The sequence below is a fragment of the Fusarium musae genome, chromosome 2, assembly GCF_019915245.1.
Source record: "Fusarium musae strain F31 chromosome 2, whole genome shotgun sequence".
NCBI lineage: Eukaryota > Fungi > Ascomycota > Sordariomycetes > Hypocreales > Nectriaceae > Fusarium > Fusarium musae.
The window spans coordinates 3997355-4020370 of NC_058388.1; the positions used below are offsets into that span (position 1 = coordinate 3997355).

A 23016-nucleotide genomic window follows, 5' to 3' on the forward strand; every position below is an offset into this window, starting at 1 on the left:
TTCCACACCCAGATCCAGATCCAGATCCAGAAAAGCGACAAGAAAAAAAAGTATACCGATAGTTCTTTTTTGCTCATGTTCCATTAACACATACACATGACAAGTTAGATTAGACGGCCGAGTCAACCCGAGCCGCTCCCCTCTATTCCTGCAGTCCCGCTGTTAACCAAATCCCAACTCCGTTTAAGATCAAAGATGAAGGCGTGGCTCTATTTGGATCTGTCATGGTTCAGAACCGAAACTCCGCCTCCAACCGCTGTCTAAAACTTGGCTCCGTGTCGTAAAACTAGTCCTCCATCGGAGCATCTTCAAGCTGCACGCCGCGGTTGGATTCTGAAGGGGGAGTCGATGGTACCACAGGAACTCGCTTGCCACCAACAAACTTGGTAGGTGTACGCCCTGTGCTGTCACGGCTGTCTCGCTTCTCTGAGTCGGCGTCAGACCTATCCTTCTCAGCATCACCATTTACAGGGGCAGCACCATCTGGCTCGGGAACTTCAAGACTCTGTCTCTTAATAACTCCGCCGAGACTGGCGCGTTGTCGGTCGACAGCCGATGTTGGGCTGGCAATAGGGAATCGGGTCTCTGGTCCACCAGTGCTTCGGTCTCGGCGGTGACCACGGGGGCCTGGCGCAGGGCTCTTATCACGGCCGCGGCTAGCATTGGCCTTTTCAAGCAGAGCTCTATTCCGCTCTTCCATAAGGGCCTTGCGGTTGCTTTCGTCGGTACTAATAGCTCGAGGGCGGTTGTTGCTACCAACAGAAGTGGAGTGTGTAACCATAGACATACGCTTCAGTGCACTGAAGATGGCATCCTTGTGGGCAAACAGATCTCGGACCAGTCGGTACGCATGCTTCTCTTCCATAGTGAGTGAGGTCTCAGTTCGTGGCCGCAGGATACAAGGCGCAAGTGTGGTGGCAAGAGACGCAACATAAGCTTCATCGGCAGAAGTCAGGTCGATCAGGCGAGTGAAGTGGTTCATGCAAGCATCGAGAGTGGCAATATTGGTGAGGCGGAGCTGTGATAGAGTAGATTGGAGAGCAGCAATGCGAGAGGACTCATCAGCGTCAGTAGATGGGGTAGAGTAAATAGTTCGGATAATCTCATAAACGTGAGAGGAGACCAGAGAATCTACATGGTGTTAGTTTCTGTTAAAAACATGGGATTCATCGAGCTTTTGCACTTACCAGGTAGCTCCAGAAGATAGACCTTGAGCAAACTGGCAACCGTGGGGATATCAAATTCATCAAATACATCAGGAGAAACAGGCTTGCCGTCATTAACCTTGGCGCGTAGACGGTGAGATTGCGATAGCGGAACTTCCAGCAGCCACACACCTCGCCGAGCCTCGTCACCTTCAAGATCAGGGTAATGGTGGTCTAAATAGGTCAAGATGGTGGTAACAATCATGGGCACGCGCTTCTTGTCAGCTCTGGCGCGCGCCTCAAGATCGATACCAAATGTCTGCTCATCGACCTTATTATAATAGTTCTCATAGACGACCACCTTGGGCACGAAACTTCCGGTGCGATAGGTCTCAAGAAGATAACGCAGATCGCTCTGGGGTTGGATGGTCTCCTGGAAGAGCATCATCTGGTCTACAGTAGACTGCAGGCTTGGTATGACGTTTCCAATGGTGCCCGAGAAGTCGAGGATAACAGTCTTGACAGCCTTTAGACGGTCAAGCTCGCAACGCTCAAGGAACTTGAGATGAAGATGAATAGCCTCCTCAAGCTCGCATCGAAGTTGGTCAAGCTTGCGGACGCCCTCGCGGTACTTCTCATCGGCTTCGGAAGCCTCTCGCTTAAGGCGCTGGCTAGGGGTCTCGTTAGGGTGAGAGTTGTTGAGAACATTCCAGTTGGCAAGATACTCGCTGACAGTTCCAACGGGAGAATCAGCGCCCTCAGAGCCGGTAGAAGCCAGTGAGAAAGTGCGGTTAATAGACTTTTTTTCGGGAACACCAGCCATTTGGAAAGCCTTGGGTCGCCATTGGTAAAACATCTTAGAGCTGTTGGCAAATGTACTTCCCACATTACCGATGAGACGAAGGAAACCGTTGTTAACAAGATCTTGACCAATTCGCTCAGCATAAGCCACGCCGATGTTGCCCATGCTACGCTGCAAATATTCGACGATGTCGGAACCGGAGGAAGTGTTGAGATATGTTCCCAGGATTGGCACCTTAGTCTCACCCATCTTGATGCTGGAAAGCATCTGGGAAAGAATCTTCTTCACTTGCTCAGGCTGGTAAGTGTCATCGCCAATCTCATATAGCTCTTCCTCTTCGGGCTCCTCCTCCTTATGAGGCTGAACCTTAATCTCGGGAATATTTTGATTGCCTTTGGGGCTGGTTTCAGGATCCTGGAAAGCAAGCTTATTTTCCTCTTCAAGGTCCTCTACTAGTCGGCATTTGTTGAAATAAACGGATCGGAGCTTCTTGACTGCCTCAGCCTGACGATCGTGAGCTTTGATGCGCACTTGCAGCTCATCTTGAGAGTCCTGGATACGAGCTTCGTGAGCGTCGCACCAGCGGGAGAAGGGGTTAACAACGAGGTCGCGGATGCTCTGGGCGATGCGACGGTGGTTGCGAGCAGCATCTTGCATCTCATTTCGCATGCCATCGAAGGCCTAGATTTTGTCAGTTGATAAGCTCGACCCGGACATTGACGTTATCGCATAGTAAATCCCCACAAGTGACTGCGGCGCAGACTGTGGGCACTTGAGAGGGGATTCAGAAGCATAGTATCGTACCTTGCGAACGGTAGCTCCGTCATCACGGCTGAAGCCACCCGTGATCTTGTCGGCGGATGGAGCAATATCGCCAAGTCGCTGACCATACGTCTCCTCGGCTTCGGCGCGTAGGCGTGCGATGGTCAGAACCTGTCTGTTCTCATGAACACCTTGTTGAAGCTTGCTGAACAGGACACCAAGTCCAGCAGCGTAATCGCTGGACCAGAAGGAATCAGCGAACCCCGGCATGATGTCTGCCTTGTCCAGCCCCTTCGATTGATGTGGTGATTATGTAGTCTCTTTTTTTCGATTCTATCGGAGGGGAAGTAAGAGCCAAAAGCTCGCTATAGCGGTGGAAGGATTATCGAAGATCGACTGGCGATGCAGTGGGTGACGTAGGCGTAGACGTACGCAGGAAGTGGTCGCGATCGTCGCGAATTAAGGGGGGAATTGGGCGAAAGGATGTCGCCGTTTGTGTTGTGCAGGTGATAATCTGTCGTCGTATCTGCTGCGTGTCTCTGTCTTGCGTAGACTAGTTCGGTGAGGCGGGTGCTGCCGATGCAGGGGGAGCAAAGCAAAGCAGTTGATTTATTGTTGTGCGAATTCCAGGGATCGAATGGGGAGCGACAAGACATCTACGGAGTACGGAGTTGCAAGTCGAGACAGCTGTACAGTACGCTGTATCTTGGTTTGTCAAACTTTCTATCCCCTTGGGCTGACACTGTCTGGGCAGGACAAGGCTGAATGGGGGAAAAGATCGGGCGTGCGTGTTGACTGGATCGGAAGCTTACGAACTGGGGTCCGTCCGTGTGGGAGAATTGGGACGAGATGATGGTTTGTTAGCTTGAAGGAGGCTGGCGCTGGCGCTTGGTTGGCATCCGCTGTCTGACTGGCGACGTGGAGGGGGGCAACGTTTCTGTGCTAATTAACAGGGGACTTTGGATGTAGAATCACTCCTTTTGGGCGTCATAATATCAGATCAAAAGATTTTGTTACTTGTGGTGATGATCTATCATAAAGAAAGAAGTTGGAAAGATTCTAGCTTCTTTGTCTGGTGATAAAGTACCTAGGTAGGTACTCCGTACATAGGTAAGTAATAATTTATGACAGCCCAGCAATGGTCGAAATGGCAGGAGGTGGATCATGTCTTTCTTTCCTGCCTTCCATTCAATCAACAACCGAACCGAGCTTTTAGCGAATCCACCAAGATGAACCAGGAGGAAGGGACGATGGAATGGGCAACGTTGAACACGAACGTCTCTGTGTTGCTTTAAAGCCGTTGATACTACGTTATCAAAGTTGCATTAATTCTTTCACTGATGAACTGTAGAAGAGGATTTGAGAACTCTAAAAAGAGATTCAGCGTAAAAGAGTTGCGTACGCATTCCTCAAGTTAATTCTGGCTGGTATTTTTATTTTCCCCTGTCATCGCCAATCTGAAGTTCTGTTGCTATTGCTACGGGCTGTTGAGAGGAACATGACAGCCACAACCAGAGACGCAATCGGCATTTGTGGCCGCTTCAGAGGCCTCTCACTGGGTAACTGTCGGTTGTTAGTGGATTCGGGATCCCCAGCCACTGGCTCAGGGCTGAAGGCTAACCCCTGAGGATAGTCTCCTCGTAAGTTGTGGGGACAGTACCTAATTTTAGAGGCACGTTTCAGAAAGACATTCCTGGGTAGTTCAGGGGTCCGTGTCTATCAAAGCAGGATTCTGTGCTCTCCTATGACGACGGGGGACAAATTCTGGGTTTGAAGATTCTGCTAATCTCACATCTTCGTATATGATTTATTTCCCATAAAATTTGAACATGCTCTCTTTATTCACGCACAATTATACAAGAACAAATGAGTGAGCCGAGGGCTGATTCAGAGCTGGGTCTGATCTGACCTCAGCGCTTGTCGAGGACCTTGGTTCTAACTAAATGCCTAGGTATTCTGGAAGTAGACCACAAGCTGGTTCCATACCAGTAGGAGGCTAAGAACCCGAGATAGAGTTTTACAAATCTGAGATCTTAGACTACAGCTATTAAACATAGCTTCGGCATGTAGTGTTGCTTCTTTATTCGTCCCGAGCTTTGCTATACCTACCTTAATCTTCTTCACAACCAAGCAGTAGGGAGGTCTTCATCATCTATGGACAAGCTACTGATGAACGACGAAGCGACCAAACGTTCCCGATTATAAGCCCAGTCGGATCTTGGAAACTCTTTGTATTCAAGTCCAATACCAACTTGTGAGAGCAAGTCTTCGGTATGACTTTCATCAAACAATTTCTTGACGTCACACGTCACTCGTTTCAGCCTGGGGAATCGACCCTGCTCTCTTCTGAGGTTCGCCAGTCCAGACAACCCCTTCTGTAGACGTTCGGGGGGTGGAGGGAAATCTGGCTCCACAATAGTGAGAGACACGATGCTGGGTGGGAGAAAACTTGTGAGGGACTGCTCATCCGGAGACTCCAAACTCTGGGTGTTGTACACTGCATCGCTGTTGAGGAACAGCTCATGTAGGGCTGTGAAGTTCTCCAGGTGGGGCATCGGGTTTATCTTGGTATCTCGACTCATAAAAGCCCGAATGCGAAGGTCAAGATGAAGCGACTCTAGACTTGTACAGTGCTTCTCGAGGTGTCTGACAACATCGCTTGCCTGAACCTGCCAGTTGTAAAGCTCGTCAATGTGCAAGGAAGTAACATCTGTGGCTTCATATGTGAAGGCCTTCAGACTCCCAGTACACGACGGGAGGATCTTGGCGAGCTGGTCGGGACTCAGCCTGAAACCTCTGAGGTGAAGGGCCTTCAAGCTCGATATTTCAGGCAGTGGTAGTGACTTGTATAGCGTCAGAGCTTCGAGACCTGTCGAGATAGGAATAAGTTGTGATGAAAGCCATTCCAAATCAAAGGCCCCACGAAGCTCGAGATTTCTCAAGGGAAGACTGGATACCCCGAGGACCTTCAATGCCTGCATTTGGTCATATATCTGATGAGTTGAGATGTCAAGAGCCAAGTGCGGGCATCTGGGCAACACGGCAAGCAGAATAAATAGTAGCTCAGTTGACAGAGTACTCGCATGTAATTTTATGTTCTTCATTGCGTCTGGGGACTGAGCTTTGCCGAGGATGAGTCCTCGAAGGAATGCCTCACGATGAGGTGATGTATCCTTTCTTTGGTCCCAGATATCTGACAGCTTCAGTCCTCTCACATTGGCTACTTGTTTGAAGGTATCGTGGGCATGTCCAAAGTCAATTGATGAAGCTCCTTGTGTGGAATAGAAGAGGACGGCTCTGGTAGATGAGGCGAGATGCCGTTGTGAGGCGACGGTCCTTATGAAGAGGGGCAAGGATATCTGGGTCAAAGACTTCCGCAAGGGCCAGAGAAATACATGGTGAAGAATATCCTGACTGACGTCACGAAGGCGTCTTGAGACGAGACATAGCGACACCAGTACCTGACGATCCTGGCGGTAGTTGCTGGTGAGTTGTTCAGTGTTATCAGTCAGGTATTCTTGTTTGCCGCGACAGTGTAAGCAGAAGTAGCCAAAGATTTGACGTAGTAACTCTGGAGACAAGCTGACAAGGTTAGGTGTGTGTTGTTGGCTCTGAGGGTCCTGGGTCACTTTATGGTGCATTGTATCTACTATAAGTAACGTGTATAATGAGAAGAAAGATGAATTAATGACTGTTGTGAGGGCCAAGATACGAGCTATTGGCAATGAAGTAGGGGCTAAGGGAGGAAATAAAACTCGGGACCTTAAGCCTAAGTGACAAAAAGATTTAGGTAACTTAGTCTAGATTTAGGATGAGCTTAGAATACCCTTTGTGGAACTTATTTTGTTATCCTAAATTTAGGCCTTGTGTTTTCTTGCTCCCTAAGGGGGGGGTTACAGGGATGGAACCAATGAGTACGGTGTATGTAGGACTTTAACCGCCAACTCATAGAGCAAGTACAGGGCGGAATGAATTCGGGGGACCATTCTATCTGAAACATTTTAAGAATTATCTTCTCTTCTATGAGATAGCCATGTACACTATCCCGAATAGATGGCACTTTATTTATGGTCTATTCAAATTTGTACTGTTTCTGAATGACGTTCTGAGGCTTTTGTTATAACTCTTCTTCCCTTTTACCTAAGTGGGAAAGGATTGACCTATTTTCAGGGCATCACAAAGACCAACCAACGTCAAGGGGTCGATCAAAAACGAGAGAACTGGTCTGTTGGTTTATTAGTGCGGCTGTCACGTTGCAACTCAACAAAGACCAAAGAACTTGATGGCCATTGCCTTTCACAAGGTATCATTCAACTTGGTTCAACCCTGTCGTTAGGTAGTATTCTGCTTGCCTTGCACGGGTAAATCTACGATCTTCAGATGATCTACATCACGTGTATCGCTTCTTGCCGAGCCATCCATCAACTCCATCTCCATCTCCATCTTCAGCAGCTCGTAAACTTGCATGCCCAGAGCAAAAAGCAACCAGAAGAACCCTTGTTGATGCCAACGCAACAAGGAAGGGCCAGTTATTTCCGGTAACGTCGGCCAAAAACTTACGATGCTTCCTCTAAACGAACCGCCCTTAATTGGCGTCTCCTCCCCCTCCAAACCAATAATTGGTCGCTCCCCTTCACTACTTAGCGCTCGGGGACCTGCGTCCCCCACTCACACACTTCCTTAGGTTCTTTGACCATGCCCTGATGTAAGTACTTTTCGTAGTCGAGAGTTCCGAATGGGGACATCATCTCTTTTCGCCAAGGGACCGACCAACCTGAATTGGTCCCAGAATGGGCCCTGATATTCAATTTTGAGGGTTGGTCGGTCCCCTTATAAAGGAGCCTGCATTCTGAAAAGGGTGAGGTCACTTCCTTTCTGGTGTAATTCATTGTTTGTTAGTTACCTTTGTTGTTACTATATAGAGAGCTTGCAGTTCACTCTTTTACTGCAACAAGACTCGCTATCACTCACTCACTCCTTCATTCTTCCTTTCTATTATATTCTATTCTCCTATACTAGGTATTAGTTACATTACTTCTCTTACAATGCCTTCAGTCAACGCTTTCATCACCGCCCTCGTGGCTGGTTTTGCCATCGGAGCTCAAGCTGGCCCTTGTAGACCTCATGCCTCAAGCTCTGTTATCCAGTATCCTGTTTCTACCATTCAACAGACCGCAGCCGGAACTTCTGCTGCCTACACTGATGTTGCGAGCAAGCCTGAGACAAAGACTTCTCTTTCTACTACCGCTGTGCGAGTCACCAGCACCACCAAAGACGAGTCCGAGCCTGCGACTACTGGATACCCTGTCGACGAGACGACTTCTTCTTCTGCTGAAACCCTTACGAATGGATCTGCTTATCCTACTTCTGAAGCTGAGACTACTGAGCCTGCCGCCAAAACTACCTCAACTGCTAAGCAGGACACAACCTCTGCTCCTCATACCACACACGACTCTAGTGCTGCTCCCTACACTACAACATCAGTCCCCGAAACCACTTCGAAGCCAAAGACCACTCTCGACACCACTACCGTCGCCCCTACCACCACCTCCAAGCCTACCACAACCACCTCCGCTGCTGCTACCTCCAGCTGTCCTGCCCGCTCTGAGCTCAACTGTGCCAAGACTGGCTTTTTCAGCAACGCAAACAGCAACCTCATCCAAGTCTACTACGATTATACCCTTAGCCAGTGTCAGGAAGAGTGTGACAAGACTGACAACTGCAAGACCATTGGTATCACCACTAGCAACCAGTGTGAGCTCTACGATGCTGCTGTTTCTGCCCTTGGATTTGAGTTTAGGGACGGCTGGTACTACTCCGTCTACGATGCTTGCTGCTTCAATGGCGAGTAGAAAGGAGGCTGGGCAGGCAGGCAGGCCTGCCATGCGCGGGTAAATATGATCACTATATATGGGTTGTTATAGGGTGTTTCGGAACCTTTTCTTATAAAACTTAATTATTCTCAAGTTCCTATCTAACGATGACTGTTTATAAAACTTTTCCCCTAAGTCGTGACAAATCCGTAAACGCCTGTTCATTAATGATTTATTTTCATCCTTTACGCCGACACCATCACCATGTTTCCTAAGAATGTTCATCTACGTTCTTCTCAGTATCCTTCTCAGTGTCCTTCTCAGTGTCCTTCTCAGTGTCCTTCTCAGTGTCCTTCTCAGTGTCCTTGGAGGATTCACCGCTCTTGGCACCAGGGAATCGCGTACCCAAGTTCTTGACTTTCTTTTCCTTCTTAGCGGGCGGAGGGTAAGCTTTGAGCGTGATTTCCTGCCACTCGTCTGAGGCCGCAAACTCGGCGCGGATAGGGTCCATGATCTCGTTGAGTCCCTTAGCTACGGCGACTTTCAACATCTGAGGCGTGAGCTAAGGGTCAAGTTAGTAAGGAATTGTTTTCAGAGTCTGGAAATGACAGCATAGAACATACCACATGAGTCTTGTAGTCATTCCGAACATCATCGATGTTGGTGTAGTGTTTGAGCATGGCGGTGTCCACCTCAACGGTGAACCTGGGAGTACCTGTCTTCATCTTGGAGAGTGGCATGAGGACATACAGCACAAGTGCGATCAAGCCGTTGTCTTCGATTTCTCCTGCAACACAGTGGGCCTTGTTGACCTTCTTGGCCACGATCTCGGGGGCGTCCAAGAGATCAATCTTGCTGTCTAGAGGCTATATGTTAGCATGGTTTGCACAAACAGGTACAAGTTATGGTACATGCCTTCATCACTTGAGCTCATCTTGTTTCCGTTCAAGCCAGGAACCATGGGGCTCATAAGATGGGAACGCTAGGAATGTCAGTATTGTTTCATAATTCCAGAGTATACACAAACATACCTTCCGGTATCCGAGCTTGGGCAACCACTCGGTAGAAGCAGCGAAAAGCTTCCGCTGATCCAGTCCGCCAAACTGAATATCGCAGTCCAGGTACTGCTCATCCAGTACTTGCATCAAAGGGTAGATGAGGCCACTAAGGGGAGCGTTGTCGGTTTGCTTGACCACGTCAGCTCCGGCTTTCTTGGACCGTTTCTCAGACACGAGTGAGGAAAGCTTCAGCAAGTCAAAGGCATAGTCTTCACTTTTCTGGAAGTCGCTTCCTTTGACAAAGCGTAGCTGGTCGACGGGTACTCCGCAGGCCTTCAGCATTGCTGTGATGACAAATCGATAGTACTCAACGCGATGGTTCACAAGTTCGATGGGAGCCTTCAAGTTATCGAGAAAGGCATGGAGGTCGGCAAGGAGAATGGTAACCTCGCAGCCAGCAGAGAGGAACTGGGCAATCTTGACAGCGGGCACAAAGTAACCGCAGTGAGGGCGTCCAGTCGTCGCAGTGCCCCAGTAGATCTTGAGAGGCCGCTCATCGAGGATATCCCTAAGAAGTTCGGTATGAAACGCCTCCTCGATGTTCTCCTTGAGGAGAGCGATCTTCTCGTCTATGACTTGCTGCTTCGTTCTCGAGACCATTTTGATGGAAATGATGATGATGGAAGAAAGAGAAAAGCTTTTGTTTTGGATTTCATGTAGCAGAATTTACCCCGCAGTGAGTCACACAGGCGGGTGGGGCAGGTGCAATGCACTGAGGGGTCGCGTTCACGAATTGCACAGGGAAAGATCGATTGACTACCTACAGGCCAGTTGTAGCGGTACCCCAGTAGATCTTTGGGTTTTTGCCCTCGGCGAGGATGGACTCGATGATCTCGGGATTGAGGACCTCAGCGAGGTTCTCCTTGATGAGGGCGAGCCTCTCTTCTGTTGACTGACTCGACATCCTGCGTACCTGAGGAATTGTACAAAGATCGGTTGACTTCAGGCCTGCCCCTCCAAAAGTCGACGTTGGGAGTCAGTAACATAGCTGACTGAATACCAGATCTAGAGTATTCTTTATAGATGTCTACTAAAATAGAGTAATTCCCACTGACGACCTTAAGAACCACCCCGCCGGAATCGGAACCTGGCTTTTCCGATCATTTCGTCCATCTCATCTTTAAATCTGAATATGGTCTAAGTTTTAGGAATAACATAATCATAATCCAAATTTTATACAGCTCTTCAAAACTTATCATAAATTGCCTCCTTTTCAGTTACTCATGAGAGAAAGCCTTGATCAATAGCTACATCAGATCGTACTCTCGAATTATGAAGAGAACGACTCTCGTATCCTCCATGCAACTTTAGAAAACGGAGACACCGTTTTAGTTACGGTGTCATAACGGAGTGGGAGTGGGGCTAAGATTGCTCTTCTGGTTTTTGGGGCTCACCGTAGTGGCATACCCTCGAGCTTGCACAGCACTTGCATAACTATCATCTGCATAATTACTGGAAATGCCTTAACGGACATCTCGGAACACTAGAGCCATCTAAGTACCTGCGAGCGCAGAAGCAGCCTCCACCTTTCATTCGAAGCAGACAATTGTGTTCAAAACTTTCAAGCCGTTTGATTGAAACCTGAGTACTCAGACTATCCCTCGCTTCTATGGGATCCTTCTCTTGCTAAGCACCGTGTATTCATCTATGATTAGGGACTGAGTGCATGATAATAGTAGAAATGTAAGGCACTGAGAGCGAGTTGATGGTGTTTGACGATGTCCTCTTTCGTGGTTGATACGTGAAGCTATACCTCATAAAGTTAGTGTCCGCTGTTCCTCTATCCAGAAGTGGTTAGCCTCTCCATGGCTTGGCCAGAGGTCATCCAAATCAAAACCTAGGTTGCCTGTTAGAACCAGATTTGGGGAGTTCTGTTTTCTATGCCAAATCAAATGGCCAGAATCTTTTGTGTCAGCTACCTAAGAAACCTGTAGATTTAATGGCATATCTTGTATTTAATTTGGCTATCCTCTTCTTGTGCGAGTTGAGTCCCAGAACAACTGACAGATGCCTGTCTGAGCGTACCGTATTTGTCAGCCCGTGAGTTCAGGGCGTTACATCTTGATCCCTGTGCCCTTTAACTTTGCCCAACTCAACGACTTCAACTCATCGACAGCGTCATATCACTCTTTTATTCACATCAATCTCTCCTTACATTGATTCATTGTTCATTTCATTTTGTCATCACAATGGGGCGGCAGGAACCTCTCCTATCATACAATACCACTCGGTCATCGAGAACCAGGGGCGCAAACAGATCAGTCAAGGGAGGCTTATTATCCCAACTTCATACAGGCTCACATCATGAAGCTCCCTCTACGCCCAAGTTAACACTTCGAAAGACTATCATAGCTATTTTCTTAGCACTCTTAGGGCTCAGCCTGTTGCATAGGCCAGTCAGTAATCGTTACAATGGTGTTCCTCGCTATGGAAACGGATTGCGAACGCCCGAGGAGCGAGCACGACATATCCTCAGCCATACGCCATTGATAGGTATGGAGACCTGTGCCCTTGTCATGATCAGATGTGTATTGACATAGTAACTCCAGACGGGCATGTTGACTTTCCAATCGTGCTACGTTTCGCATATGGCAACCAGATTTATGATGACAACTTCACCCAGCCATTCGAGCAGGGTGGGCTTCCTGGACATGTTGACTTGCATCGTCTTCGCCAGGGTCAGAGTGGTGGTGCATTCTGGAGTCTGTTTGCTCCATGTCCATCAAATGGCTCTGACTTCTCAGACGAGAACTATGCTTCGAGTAAGCTATCATGGTTCTTGATTCATATGGCTTGCTAATCACATATATAGGCGTACAGTTCACATTGGACCAGATTGACGTTATGAGCAGGCTGCAGGCGGTCTATCCTAGCCACTTGTCTGAAAAGGTCGACAGCTCTAACGCCTTTGAGGCCTTCAAGCAGGGCAAGCTCATCTCACCCTTTGGTATCGAGGGTCTACATCAGATTGGCAACAAGTTGTCTAACCTCCGTCGTTTTCATGAGCTTGGTGTGCGCTATGCTACCTTGACTCATAACTGTCACAATAAGTTTGCCGATGCTGCGATTTTGTCAGACCCTGACCGGAAGGCTGAGCCATTGTGGGGAGGCGTGAGCCCCCTGGGTCGCAAGCTTATCGGCGAGATGAACCGCATTGGCATGATTGTTGATCTTTCTCATGTCAGGTATGTTGGACTCACTTCCCGCCATGAACCCAATCCTAACCAATGATGCCAGCGAGGATACTATGTTGGATGTACTAGGCGGCAAGGATGAATGGGCTGGTTCTGAAGCCCCCATCATCTTCTCTCACAGCTCTGCCTGGAGCGTCTGCCCTCATCCTCGAAACGTCAAGGACAATGTTCTGCAACTCGTCAAGAAGCGAAACTCCCTAGTCATGGTCAACATCGCCCCTGACTTCATCTCTTGTGTTGACACCGGAAATGAAAATGGTCTTCCTGAGTTTTATCCCCAGAACTCGACTCTTGCACACGCAGCTCAACACATTATCTACATCGGTAACCTGATCGGTTACGATCATGTTGGTATCGGCACCGACTTTGACGGCATTCCATCTGTTCCTGCAGGTCTTGAAGATGTCACCAAATATCCTGACCTGATAGCCGAACTCCTTCGACAGGGTGTCAGCAATGTTGATGCAGCCAAGGTTGTTGGAGGTAATCTGCTACGTGTGTGGAAAGATGTCGACACTGTTGCTGCTAAGCTGCAGGCCAATGGGCAGCTGCCCCTAGAGGATGATTTGCCAAAGATGAAGTTTGACGAAGCTCAAGAGGCTTCGTTGGGACATGCATAAAGTTGTTAGTACCGCGCTTGAACGCGGCCATATAGAATTCATTTCCATTTGATCGTACATTATATATACAAGTCTGGTATGACAAGGAGATAGCCTTGCTGGTTGTCTCTCCTCGGTGTATTCTCTCTAGCATTTAGACATGCCATAACATCCTCTCGGGGGATATTTGCCGACCTTCATACCCAATTTCAGGTAACCCACTCTTCCAATGATGCGCTTAACCTCGTCGTTCCACCCTGTTGAGTCTGTTGGCTGTCGCCGTCTGTGTCCTTGTTCGTTGACCACGGACTGGCAGACCCATTGCGTGGCGTCTACCCCGGTATGATCCCATATCCTTTAGTCGTCGAATATTCTCTTGTAACAAGCGGCGGGCGTCCGTTTCGATAGTCATTTGTGATAATTCGGCCGTAATGGAGGTGACGGTTCTGGGAGCGAGGGATCCGACCTTGGCGAGCTTGTGAATCGAGTATTTTGCCATAATTCGGGCAGATACTGTGGGCCCAAGAGCATAGAAGGACTCGAGGGCTTTCTATCGGAGGGTATGGTGTGAGAATGGATGAGAGCACTCGGTTACTGCCAGACTTACCTTGACGAGCTTCTGGTCGCCGAAGCTGACCCCTGCGAGGAAAACCTGTTTGTTGTTAAACTCCAATTGTTTGAGGGACAAGAACAGGGTGCAAACATACCATGGTGACAGAATTATCGTGGGTATCACAGTCGCATGCCTAGATCTCCAAACCGAAGCCGACCAGACGTGCAGTTGGAAAAAGATGGACAATTCGGTAAAACTCGGGTTAATTGCTGCACCAAAATGTACGAGATGGCCACCAGGGAGCTCCAGCACGGCGGGGTCCACTGGAGAAGTGAGCCGCGACAGGGGAATGAGGCTCTGACTTAAAAGTTAGTGTAACTCTACGTTCAAGCCCATATTCATCATGTCGAATCTTTTCTGTCGCCTCACGGCCCTAGATGCGCAGGGCACCAATGAAAGAACTCGCTCCTCTGGTGGCTTTAGCCGCTGAAACATGCTGGAACGCAGAGTGAGCTCTCCACTCCCAGTCCGGCAGCGGGGACCATCTGCAGGTAGTTTAGCGTTTAGGTCCCCCAATTGCGCACGCAGCGGGGACCAGCTCCCCCCGGTCAGTGGCTATCTCTACGGTATAAGTGTCCCTTCCCGTCCCTCCTCTCCAACCTTTCCCTTTCTCTGCCTCCGTCTTTGTATTCTTTGGTCATCAGAGAAACAACAATCATGTTCAATCTTCGTCGCCTTTTCGTGTCGGCCCTGGTCCTTGGGCTCGGCCTCCTCTTCCTCGCCCAGACAGCTGAGGCTGCCAAGGGCCCCAAGATCACCCACAAGGTCTTCTTCGACATTGAGCAGGGTGACCAGAAGCTCGGCCGTGTCGTTATGGGCCTCTACGGCAAGACTGTCCCCGAGACAGCTGAGAACTTCCGCGCTCTGGCTACTGGCGAGAAGGGCTTTGGTTATGAGGGTTCTGCTTTCCACCGTGTCATCAAGAACTTTATGATCCAGGGCGGTGACTTCACCAAGGGTGACGGCACCGGTGGCAAGTCCAGTATGTTGCGATAGCTTCGCCTCGCTCCAATCCATCCACCAATTGCTAACATTTGCCTTCAGTCTACGGTGACCGCTTCAAGGATGAGAACTTCAAGCTCAAGCACACCAAGAAGGGTCTCCTCTCCATGGCCAACGCCGGTCGCGACACCAACGGCTCCCAGTTCTTCATCACCACCGTTGTCACCTCGTAAGCGCAACTCCGTCTCCAATGAACCAATTGCAATCGCAATACTAACAACCATCCCCAGGTGGCTCGATGGCAAGCACGTCGTCTTCGGTGAGGTCCTCGAGGGCTACGACATCGTCGAGAAGATCGAGAACACCAAGACTGGCGGTGCCGACCGACCCGTCGAGGCGGTCAAGATCGCCAAGAGCGGCGAGCTTGATGTCCCCCCTGAAGGTATTCACGTTGAGCTCTAAGAGGCAACACTCTTGTTTTGCACCAGTCCGTTGCCTCGCCCTCATTGATAATCCTAAAAAGGCCGGATTTGCTGATGCGTAGCCTTCGCCTCAATTAGACCTTTACGGCACATCTGAATTCGCTGCGGAGGAGGTTTCCGCTGGTTGGTCTCCTCTCCAGAAGGCTGGCCTCTTTGCTGTTGTCGCTGGTCTTGTCTTTGTTGGACTTCGCCACGCCCGTCAGCGCTCTCGATTCTAAGCGACTCGAGACTCATTATTCAATAAGAGACAATACAACACCGACCATATCTGTGTTTCGATCTATACCAACTACTACTGCTCGTCCTTATCAATTGTAGAATTATAGCTTAAATTTATGGTGAATTGGCATTATATTCCGTCTTGTTAATGCTGTAGCATGTAGCTCTACCTAGTACAAACATCCCTGTCACGTGGGGCTCACTTCACCACCAAGTCCCTCCCCCCGCCATAGAAGAAAAAAAGTTGTGTAAGTACTAGACAACATCAATTTTACGATTCTCGATCTCTTATACGACTACCTTGTTTAACACAGCTTCTGTTCATTTTTTCTCCGGAATCAAGATGAAGGTCCTCAGCCTCAACTTCCTCACTTGCGCCGTCAAGGCCTGCAAGTCCTCTAAAGACTCATACCCTCTTCACCCCAAGGACGCTGAACTCGTCCAAGACGATATTGAGTTGAACCCTGACATGATCCTCAACGTGCTTCCCCGTCTTGACTGGACGGCTCTTTGCACAACGGCCTCTGAGGTGAGTTAGCGAGAACAAGGCGATCATGAAACTCGCCGTGTGTTGTTGAAACAAGTTTCTGACACTTTCATGTTACAGTTGGGTTTCCCTCAGCTCCCTGAACAGCCTCCCACAGCAGTTGAGCTTCGAGCTGATGAGAAGACCCTCAAGGATCTTCACCATCTTCTTCTCGAGACTCAAATGTCCGAGGGAAAACTCGTTTGTGGCAACTGTGGGCACGAATACGCCGTCAAGGAGGGTATTGCCAACTTTTTGCTGCCCAGCCACCTGGTGTAAAGATGACAATACGATTCAAGATTAGTTACGTTTGCAAAAGCCCATTGGCGATGCATCACCACTAGAGAGGTCAGGTTGTTGTGACCAGAGGTGTCATAACGGAGTTTGGCGTTAAATGTCTTAATAGCGTTGAATCGCATCTGGAAAAAGTACTCAATAAATTTGGGTCAAGACCCTTTATCTGGATCCCCGACCCTATGTCCTGTCCTGTCTACAGCTGATGCTCGCAACATTACATGCCGATACTAATCCTCCCATCAAGTCGCACCAAAGGAACCCAAACTCCGTAATCTGATATACAAGTATCATTCCACATGGAAGACCGATACATGAACAGTGCTCGTTTATTTAGTACAAGTGGTTTACTGCTGCTTCTTTTGAGCAGCGGGGCCCATGTCCTTCTCAAAAGCGCCGTAGGAGACCTCGAGGCTAGCCAGAGCCCGCAGACCAACGCCAAGCAGGGAGAACAACACAATGGCAGCGATGATTCCCATGAAGATACCTACAATTAATTAGTACGAAGTCAAGGGTGCGCAAATTATGCCAGGGAAGCTTACCAGGAGTAAAGAACTGGTACTTCTCAAATAGACCACGGGTATCGCGTGTGGCGTTGCCAGGCTTCTCTGCATTGCCCGAGACATCGCGCTTCAAGTCCATGTGCAGGGGCTCGATGAATTCGGGCTCGTAGATGGTCTTCTCGGACTTAGATGCGGCCGTCTTGGCCTTGGTGGATGGCGTGCCAACGAAAAGTACAGTGTATGAATCGTTCAACCATTGCTCACTCTCCTCCCATTTCTTGATAACGTCTGTAATATGGTCAGAGTTTGAACTCGAAGCGGCTTTCAACCTATAACGGACCTTGCTCGTTGGTCGAAGCCTTGATTACGATGAAATGAGGCTTGACCTTCTTTGCCTGCTCGTAACACGCCCTCTTGATATAGTCCTGAATCGCAGGCGCATCGATCGACTCGCCAACAACCTCGGGCACAATAAACTTGCCCTGGATTTCCTTGCGGTCGATAGCATGGTGAAGGTTGGGCATGGAGTTCGGTCGTCGAAGATCAGCCGCGTTGACACCCTCGTGAGCAATCAGGACGTAATTATCAGTCGGACATGAAGTCAAGAGGTCCTGGACCTGCTCGAGAGCTTGGGATCGCGTCTGGATGTGGTTGTTGCTGGGTGCATCGGAGAACCTTGATCGTCATCGTCAGTAGGGAGCTCCAAGTATAGAAAGATAGGACACGGAGGCGCGCGTCATACTTGGAGGTAGAAAACATAACCAATGGCCATGAGTCTGAGAACGCGGCGGCGGAACCGCTGAGCGCAAGAGCGCTGGCGAGAATTTGAAGACGCATCACGGATGATATTTGCTGGTTATTGGGCGTTGTGTCTGCCTATCGATTCCAGCTTGTGATGATAATGCTAGCATCGAGAGAGCTGATGCAGTAGCAGCCACCTTACGTAACTATCCCGGTACATACAAAGCCCCGTTATATGCACACCTCGGTGAGAGCTGGGATCCATTCCGTTGTGGAGCTTCCCTGGGAAAGTTTCGCGACTGTGGATTTTTCGATGTTCAGGATGCTACCTATTCTTGCTATTGTAGCCAACAAATAGTTTACTCAATACCTTTTAAAGTTTTTATCTGCACTCCACGACTATTGTACACATAAGCAATCATGTTCGCCAAACCAAGACCCAAAAAGAGCATTCTGCCTCCGCCATCTAAGAAGCGAAAGATGACATCTGCTGTCGAGGAGGTTAACTTCGACTTTGAGGCGCGACAGGAATATTTGACTGGTTTCCATAAGCGCAAGCAACAGCGTATCAAGAATGCTCAAGAAGAGGCTGCCAAGAGGGCTCGCCAGGAGAAGCTGGAATTGCGAAAACAGGTACGCCCAAATTTTCAGGCGAAATTACGACTGTTAATTTCGAATGGTACTAATTTATTCTACTTAGATACGAGAAGAACGAAAGCGCGATGTCGAAGAGCACGTCCAGACCGTAAACAGATTATTGCAGGAGTCGGCAGCTGCTGGAGCAGTTGAGCAGGAATCTGACGAGGAAGACGGGGAGTGGGACGGTTTTCCTGATCAGCCAGAGCTGGATATTGTTGACCATGAAGAGGAGTACATCGACGAAGATCGTTATACCACTGTCACGGTCGAATCTGTTTCTGTGACAAGAGATGGATTACACAAACCCCAAGTCGACGATAAGGATAATGAGGAGGACAAAAAGGTTGAAGAACCGAAGGACGATCAAAAAGCAAAGTCACGACGGGAACCCAAGAAAAAGAAGAAGAAGTTCCGATACGAGACCAAGTTCGAGAGGCAGTTGACGGATAAGAAGCAGAGAATCAAGAAGGCAAAGAGGAGGGCATGATAAAGTACGTTTGAGCTCAATGGATTTGGACAACATAGAAGGATGTAAGAAGCGCACAATTTACAAAAGATACCCTTTGAGAAAAGCCAGCTTCAATCAGCTAGTAGTAGAAACGTAACATGACATGCGGCAACTGCTCCATTCGCTCATCTGACCAACACCTGGAAATACCTGCAACCAAGGCACCATACAACTGGACGAGTATACTGATGTCTGCGGACATGCTAACGAACATGGATCCTGCATCCGGCGCGAGTGTTTGAAAGGTTGAGAATAAATTAGATGTTGCCAATCTCGGCCTGGAGCTCCTCCAGCTCCTTCTGGAGAGTGGTGTACTTCTGCGACATCTCCTCGTACTTGGACTCCCACTGATCACGCTCGTTCTCAAGGGCTTGCACCTTTCGCTCGAAGTGTCCGGCCTTGACGTCGGTCTGTCGGAGCCTAGAGAATCACTCTGTCAATCGTTGCAATGTATGGTACTCAAATTTGATGGTTGTGGAAATGGCGGTAAGGGGGCTTGCTAGGGGGTCTCAACGTACTTCTCGTTGGCCTCACGGAGTGTCTTGTCGGCATCCTCGGCCTCCTCCTCGAGGAGTTGCAGCCTTCGCTGAAGAGTTTCGTTTTGAGTACCGTGCTGCTGGCCCTCATCGGCGGCCTTCTTGAAATCCTTGACGGCGTTCTCAAGCTTCTCGACCTCGCCCTCGAGGAGGTTGTTCTTGTGCTGGAGAGAGGTGATTTCCTGCTCCTTTGACAGGTTCTCTTGCTCGAGAACCTTGACCTTGCTCTGGAGCTCCTCAACCTTGCCACTGGCCTCGTCGGCCTCCAGACGGAGCTGGTTCATTTTCTATCCACCATCGCCATATTAGCATGGGTCGACGACCGACGATAGTTTACCCCTCCACAACGGTTCCTTTTAGGTTGCCATGGCGGGGTAGCATGGAACTTTTTGGACAACTAACCTCCTTGATGCGATCCATTTTGATAAGCGGCGAAAGGGTTGTTTAGGTTGAAGAAAAGGCTGAAGGGAAACCGGCGATGAAGACAGAGGTCGTGTTGTTCGGATGTAAGATGAAGCGGTTAAGTACCTATCAAGAAAGGGGAGGAGTGATGCCCCTCCACAGCTGCCCCGGTGGAGGCCGCGTCTGAGTATAGCCCCATTGGCTTGTGGCGGTCGTTGAGGTGTGGCGCTCACATGCCGGCACTTTCCACTGTAAACCCAGGGAACATGCACCCAAAGATAGCGGTTGCCCCGCCAACCAGCACAGACCGACCAAAACATCCCGGCCGTAAAGGTCCTGGCAGATGACCAAATGACCCTTTCATCTTCCAACCGTAATTACCTCTTTGATTAATGAATTCAATGACGGGATCAACATCTGCCTAATTCCATCCCGGAGACAAGACAAAGTTATACTGAATCTTTGATTCGCTCGTAGCAGCCATCATGTTGGCGGCGCATCGCGACCAAGAGAATCTGGTCGTTAGCCAGCAAGTTCCGACCAAACAGCAACACAATGCACGATTTCCAAAAACCCCATCTCGATTTCCTCAACATGACGAGAATGCTCCCACAGCCTTTACTGGCAAGACCGGACTGGGTGGAGTGAAGACACTGAACAAAGGCAATGGAACACGACAGGCCATGGTCACCCCAATGGGTACGCATGATTCTTTCCAGGACAAAGAACAATCCGCTAATTTGAGATGTGCTATCAGGTACCCAGAATCGAGCTCCTCTAGGCAACAAGACCACCAATGCCAAGGCTAAGAACGGGCACCTTGGTGGTGTTAAGAACATCATCCAGGGTATTGAGCAAACGCAACTCAAGCCAACGGCACAGAAGCCCAAGCAGCGACCAGTGGATCTTGCACCTCTTGAGATTCGACTCAAGGAAGAACAGAAACCCATCGAGCCACAGGAAGAAGAGCCGGAATATGCCCCGCCGATGCCCAAGGATCTCCCATATGAATCGGACTGCTTCCCCAAAGATATGCTGACCCTCGAGGGCTTGAAGAAGGAAAATATTATGAAGGGATACTATCAGCATTTCTACAACCCAATCGATGATGACGGTGTCTCTCTACAAGACCGGCAGCTTGCAGAGATAATGAAGAAAGTTGCTGCCAAGGCGGAGGAGCGAAATAAGCAAGAGAGGGCAGCTTTAACCTTCAACATTGACGATCTTTCAGACACCGAAGTGCAGATCAGGGCACCAGCACCAGCACCAAAGGCTTCTATTGCGGACTCGGAGCGAAAGGTCAAAGGCATCCGAACCAAGCAGCCTTCGAGTCTGGCATCAAGGCGTGCTGCCTCTGCTTTGTCCATCCACTCAGACGCCAGTAGCAACAGCAAGGCTTCGAGTGTGGCACGAACAAAGATTCGAAAGCCTCTCACCTCTTTATATCAAAGCAAGAAGCCTGTCGCCAGAAGTGTGGTGCCTGCCAAGACATCGCCTGCAGAGAGTGCTACTGGCGTAGCTGCATCCCGAACCACCATCGGCTACAACCGAGGTAGATCAGCATCCTCAATGGTCAACGCTCAACGTCGCGGGCCTACAGCGCCTGTTGGAACACAGCGTGCTGTCAAGCCCGTCGAGACAGTCAACTCTTTTCAGTCTGATCTTACTATCACCCCAGCTCGCCTCCGCCAGGCGGTAAAGCAGCAGCAGGAAGCCAAGCCTAGACCTCAGTTCATGTCTATCTTCGATGAGGATGGAGATGACGATGATCTCCCACCTCTGAGCCAGCCGCTTGACATCTCCGACGATGAAGAGGAGGAGTTTGAGCTGAAGCTGAACTTCTAAGCCATCATCTTGTACTGTAAAAATATTTGGCGTTTAGGAAGAAACTTATCGCGATATTAATATGGGCGACGAGACGGAGTTAGGAAGGTTCTGGATTGACAGGTCACAATGGCCGTGCTTTCTTTTATGTCTGCATGCCGGATGGTTCAAATCGAAATATTAGCTACGCCTGGCACACGTTGAATCGATTTGTTAATAGTGAGTTGACCTGACTTGTACTTTGATATGGTTTTTAAGGCACGTTTCTATAACTATAAAGAGTCTTAGCGTGCATGTGAAACGGTACAGGTTAGGTATGATGAAAATTGGCTTCTACCACAGTACTAAATTTGGCAAGCTGCATCTGGGGTATCACGGGATTGATGCTATTTGCGGTATTTCTCTTGACAAAAAGACATAAAAATATGTTGTCTTGCCTTTGTTCACTGACAAGCATCTCTTTCATCTTTGTTTTTTCGTTTAGATGGAATCCTTGGACAAAGGCCTCGCTTTCATGCATGATGACATCTCCCTTGTTTCCAAATAAGGCACCTTGTCAAGCGAATGGTTCAAACAACCGTGAACAAGGTACGGACATATTAAGATGAGGCACCGCATTGGTTATGACAAACGGACACTGAAGCCCAATACCAAAGCACGAGGGAGTTTGCAGCAAAATAACGGATAAACCGATTCATCCAATTCAATAACTACCACACGAACCTAAGTCCACTGACGCGGTGCCAGTGCCAGTCCAATACTTGAAGTCTTGTGGGACGCGTTAATTGGCAACCAAACACTAACCCACTCACCCACCAATCGTGTATCAATCCAAACATAACATCCAATCAAAAGCTGCGAGAATCCCCCAAGCCACCCAAACTGTGGCTGGGCGATCCTCTCATTTGACACTGGACCTTACCGCTAGAAGTAACTCACTCTACTCATCCCTGAACCAAAAGTCAAAGCAAAGCAAAGCAACGCAAAGCAAAGCAGACCGAAGCGAGCGTCAACTTCCTTGGTCGTCAGCCATTTTTTCTCATTCTCCCACCAATTTCCCCCCCTCGTTTCTCTCGACACTCTGGACATTGCTATCCTTCATCGCGCCCACCTTTGTCGCGCGCATCAACCATTTGAGTCAGTCTGCTTGTTTACGCTCTGACGACTTTTTCTACTCCTTTACTGCTCGTAGAGTCGGTCGGTGACGCCGCTCCGCCACACTCAACCTCAGCATCCCTCGGTCGCGTGAAGCATTTCTCTCCCCTCCAATCTCTTCAATTTCATTGCTACGTCGCTCAAAACAACCTGTCTGGAATCGCCGCAAGACAGACTTTATCCCACCGTTAGGTGTACACTCAACGCTCCAGTTTAAGGATATCATGGTGAGAGTACGGGGGAAGAAGTAGGAAGAGCG

General features: G+C 49.1%; 12 protein-coding genes across 12 annotated transcripts; 6 read left to right on the top strand and 6 right to left on the bottom strand.

Moving 5' to 3' along the window:
- Window positions 1-286: 286 nt before the first annotated feature.
- J7337_003125 (uncharacterized protein) lies at window positions 287-2979 on the bottom strand (the record flags this gene model as incomplete). Its single annotated transcript, XM_044820843.1, has 3 exons — window positions 287-1131; window positions 1188-2628; window positions 2752-2979. 3 exons carry the CDS (start codon window positions 2977-2979, stop codon window positions 287-289), a joined length of 2514 nt encoding a protein of 837 aa, XP_044685143.1.
- Window positions 2980-4829: 1850 nt separating this feature from the next.
- Window positions 4830-5690, bottom strand: J7337_003126 (uncharacterized protein; the record flags this gene model as incomplete). Its single annotated transcript, XM_044820844.1, has 1 exon — window positions 4830-5690. One exon carries the CDS (start codon window positions 5688-5690, stop codon window positions 4830-4832), a length of 861 nt encoding a protein of 286 aa, XP_044685144.1.
- A 2064-nt stretch (window positions 5691-7754) lies between these two features.
- J7337_003127 (uncharacterized protein) lies at window positions 7755-8561 on the top strand (the record flags this gene model as incomplete). Its single annotated transcript, XM_044820845.1, has 1 exon — window positions 7755-8561. The coding sequence occupies one exon, from the start codon at window positions 7755-7757 to the stop codon at window positions 8559-8561; it is 807 nt and encodes a 268-aa protein (XP_044685145.1).
- Window positions 8562-8793: 232 nt separating this feature from the next.
- J7337_003128 (uncharacterized protein) lies at window positions 8794-10180 on the bottom strand (the record flags this gene model as incomplete). Its single annotated transcript, XM_044820846.1, has 4 exons — window positions 8794-9084; window positions 9146-9377; window positions 9422-9504; window positions 9554-10180. 4 exons carry the CDS (start codon window positions 10178-10180, stop codon window positions 8794-8796), a joined length of 1233 nt encoding a protein of 410 aa, XP_044685146.1.
- Window positions 10181-11884: 1704 nt separating this feature from the next.
- Window positions 11885-13394, top strand: J7337_003129 (uncharacterized protein; the record flags this gene model as incomplete). Its single annotated transcript, XM_044820847.1, has 5 exons — window positions 11885-11906; window positions 11954-12073; window positions 12130-12342; window positions 12393-12765; window positions 12818-13394. 5 exons carry the CDS (start codon window positions 11885-11887, stop codon window positions 13392-13394), a joined length of 1305 nt encoding a protein of 434 aa, XP_044685147.1.
- A 217-nt stretch (window positions 13395-13611) lies between these two features.
- Window positions 13612-14083, bottom strand: J7337_003130 (uncharacterized protein; the record flags this gene model as incomplete). Its single annotated transcript, XM_044820848.1, has 3 exons — window positions 13612-13923; window positions 13981-14025; window positions 14081-14083. The coding sequence occupies 3 exons, from the start codon at window positions 14081-14083 to the stop codon at window positions 13612-13614; spliced, it is 360 nt and encodes a 119-aa protein (XP_044685148.1).
- A 560-nt stretch (window positions 14084-14643) lies between these two features.
- CPR2 (Peptidyl-prolyl cis-trans isomerase B) lies at window positions 14644-15628 on the top strand (the record flags this gene model as incomplete). The annotated part of the gene is made up of 4 exons (XM_044820849.1): window positions 14644-14968; window positions 15031-15157; window positions 15219-15370; window positions 15489-15628. 4 exons carry the CDS (start codon window positions 14644-14646, stop codon window positions 15626-15628), a joined length of 744 nt encoding a protein of 247 aa, XP_044685149.1.
- Window positions 15629-15972: 344 nt separating this feature from the next.
- On the top strand, window positions 15973-16434 carry RMT1_2 (type I protein arginine N-methyltransferase Rmt1; the record flags this gene model as incomplete). The annotated part of the gene is made up of 2 exons (XM_044820850.1): window positions 15973-16158; window positions 16237-16434. 2 exons carry the CDS (start codon window positions 15973-15975, stop codon window positions 16432-16434), a joined length of 384 nt encoding a protein of 127 aa, XP_044685150.1.
- A 362-nt stretch (window positions 16435-16796) lies between these two features.
- Window positions 16797-17789, bottom strand: J7337_003133 (uncharacterized protein; the record flags this gene model as incomplete). The annotated part of the gene is made up of 4 exons (XM_044820851.1): window positions 16797-16936; window positions 16992-17240; window positions 17293-17627; window positions 17695-17789. 4 exons carry the CDS (start codon window positions 17787-17789, stop codon window positions 16797-16799), a joined length of 819 nt encoding a protein of 272 aa, XP_044685151.1.
- Window positions 17790-18113: 324 nt separating this feature from the next.
- On the top strand, window positions 18114-18819 carry J7337_003134 (uncharacterized protein; the record flags this gene model as incomplete). Its single annotated transcript, XM_044820852.1, has 2 exons — window positions 18114-18326; window positions 18394-18819. 2 exons carry the CDS (start codon window positions 18114-18116, stop codon window positions 18817-18819), a joined length of 639 nt encoding a protein of 212 aa, XP_044685152.1.
- A 278-nt stretch (window positions 18820-19097) lies between these two features.
- Window positions 19098-19796, bottom strand: J7337_003135 (uncharacterized protein; the record flags this gene model as incomplete). Its single annotated transcript, XM_044820853.1, has 3 exons — window positions 19098-19260; window positions 19359-19663; window positions 19779-19796. 3 exons carry the CDS (start codon window positions 19794-19796, stop codon window positions 19098-19100), a joined length of 486 nt encoding a protein of 161 aa, XP_044685153.1.
- A 467-nt stretch (window positions 19797-20263) lies between these two features.
- On the top strand, window positions 20264-21623 carry J7337_003136 (uncharacterized protein; the record flags this gene model as incomplete). Its single annotated transcript, XM_044820854.1, has 2 exons — window positions 20264-20477; window positions 20536-21623. The coding sequence occupies 2 exons, from the start codon at window positions 20264-20266 to the stop codon at window positions 21621-21623; spliced, it is 1302 nt and encodes a 433-aa protein (XP_044685154.1).
- Window positions 21624-23016: the final 1393 nt, after the last annotated feature.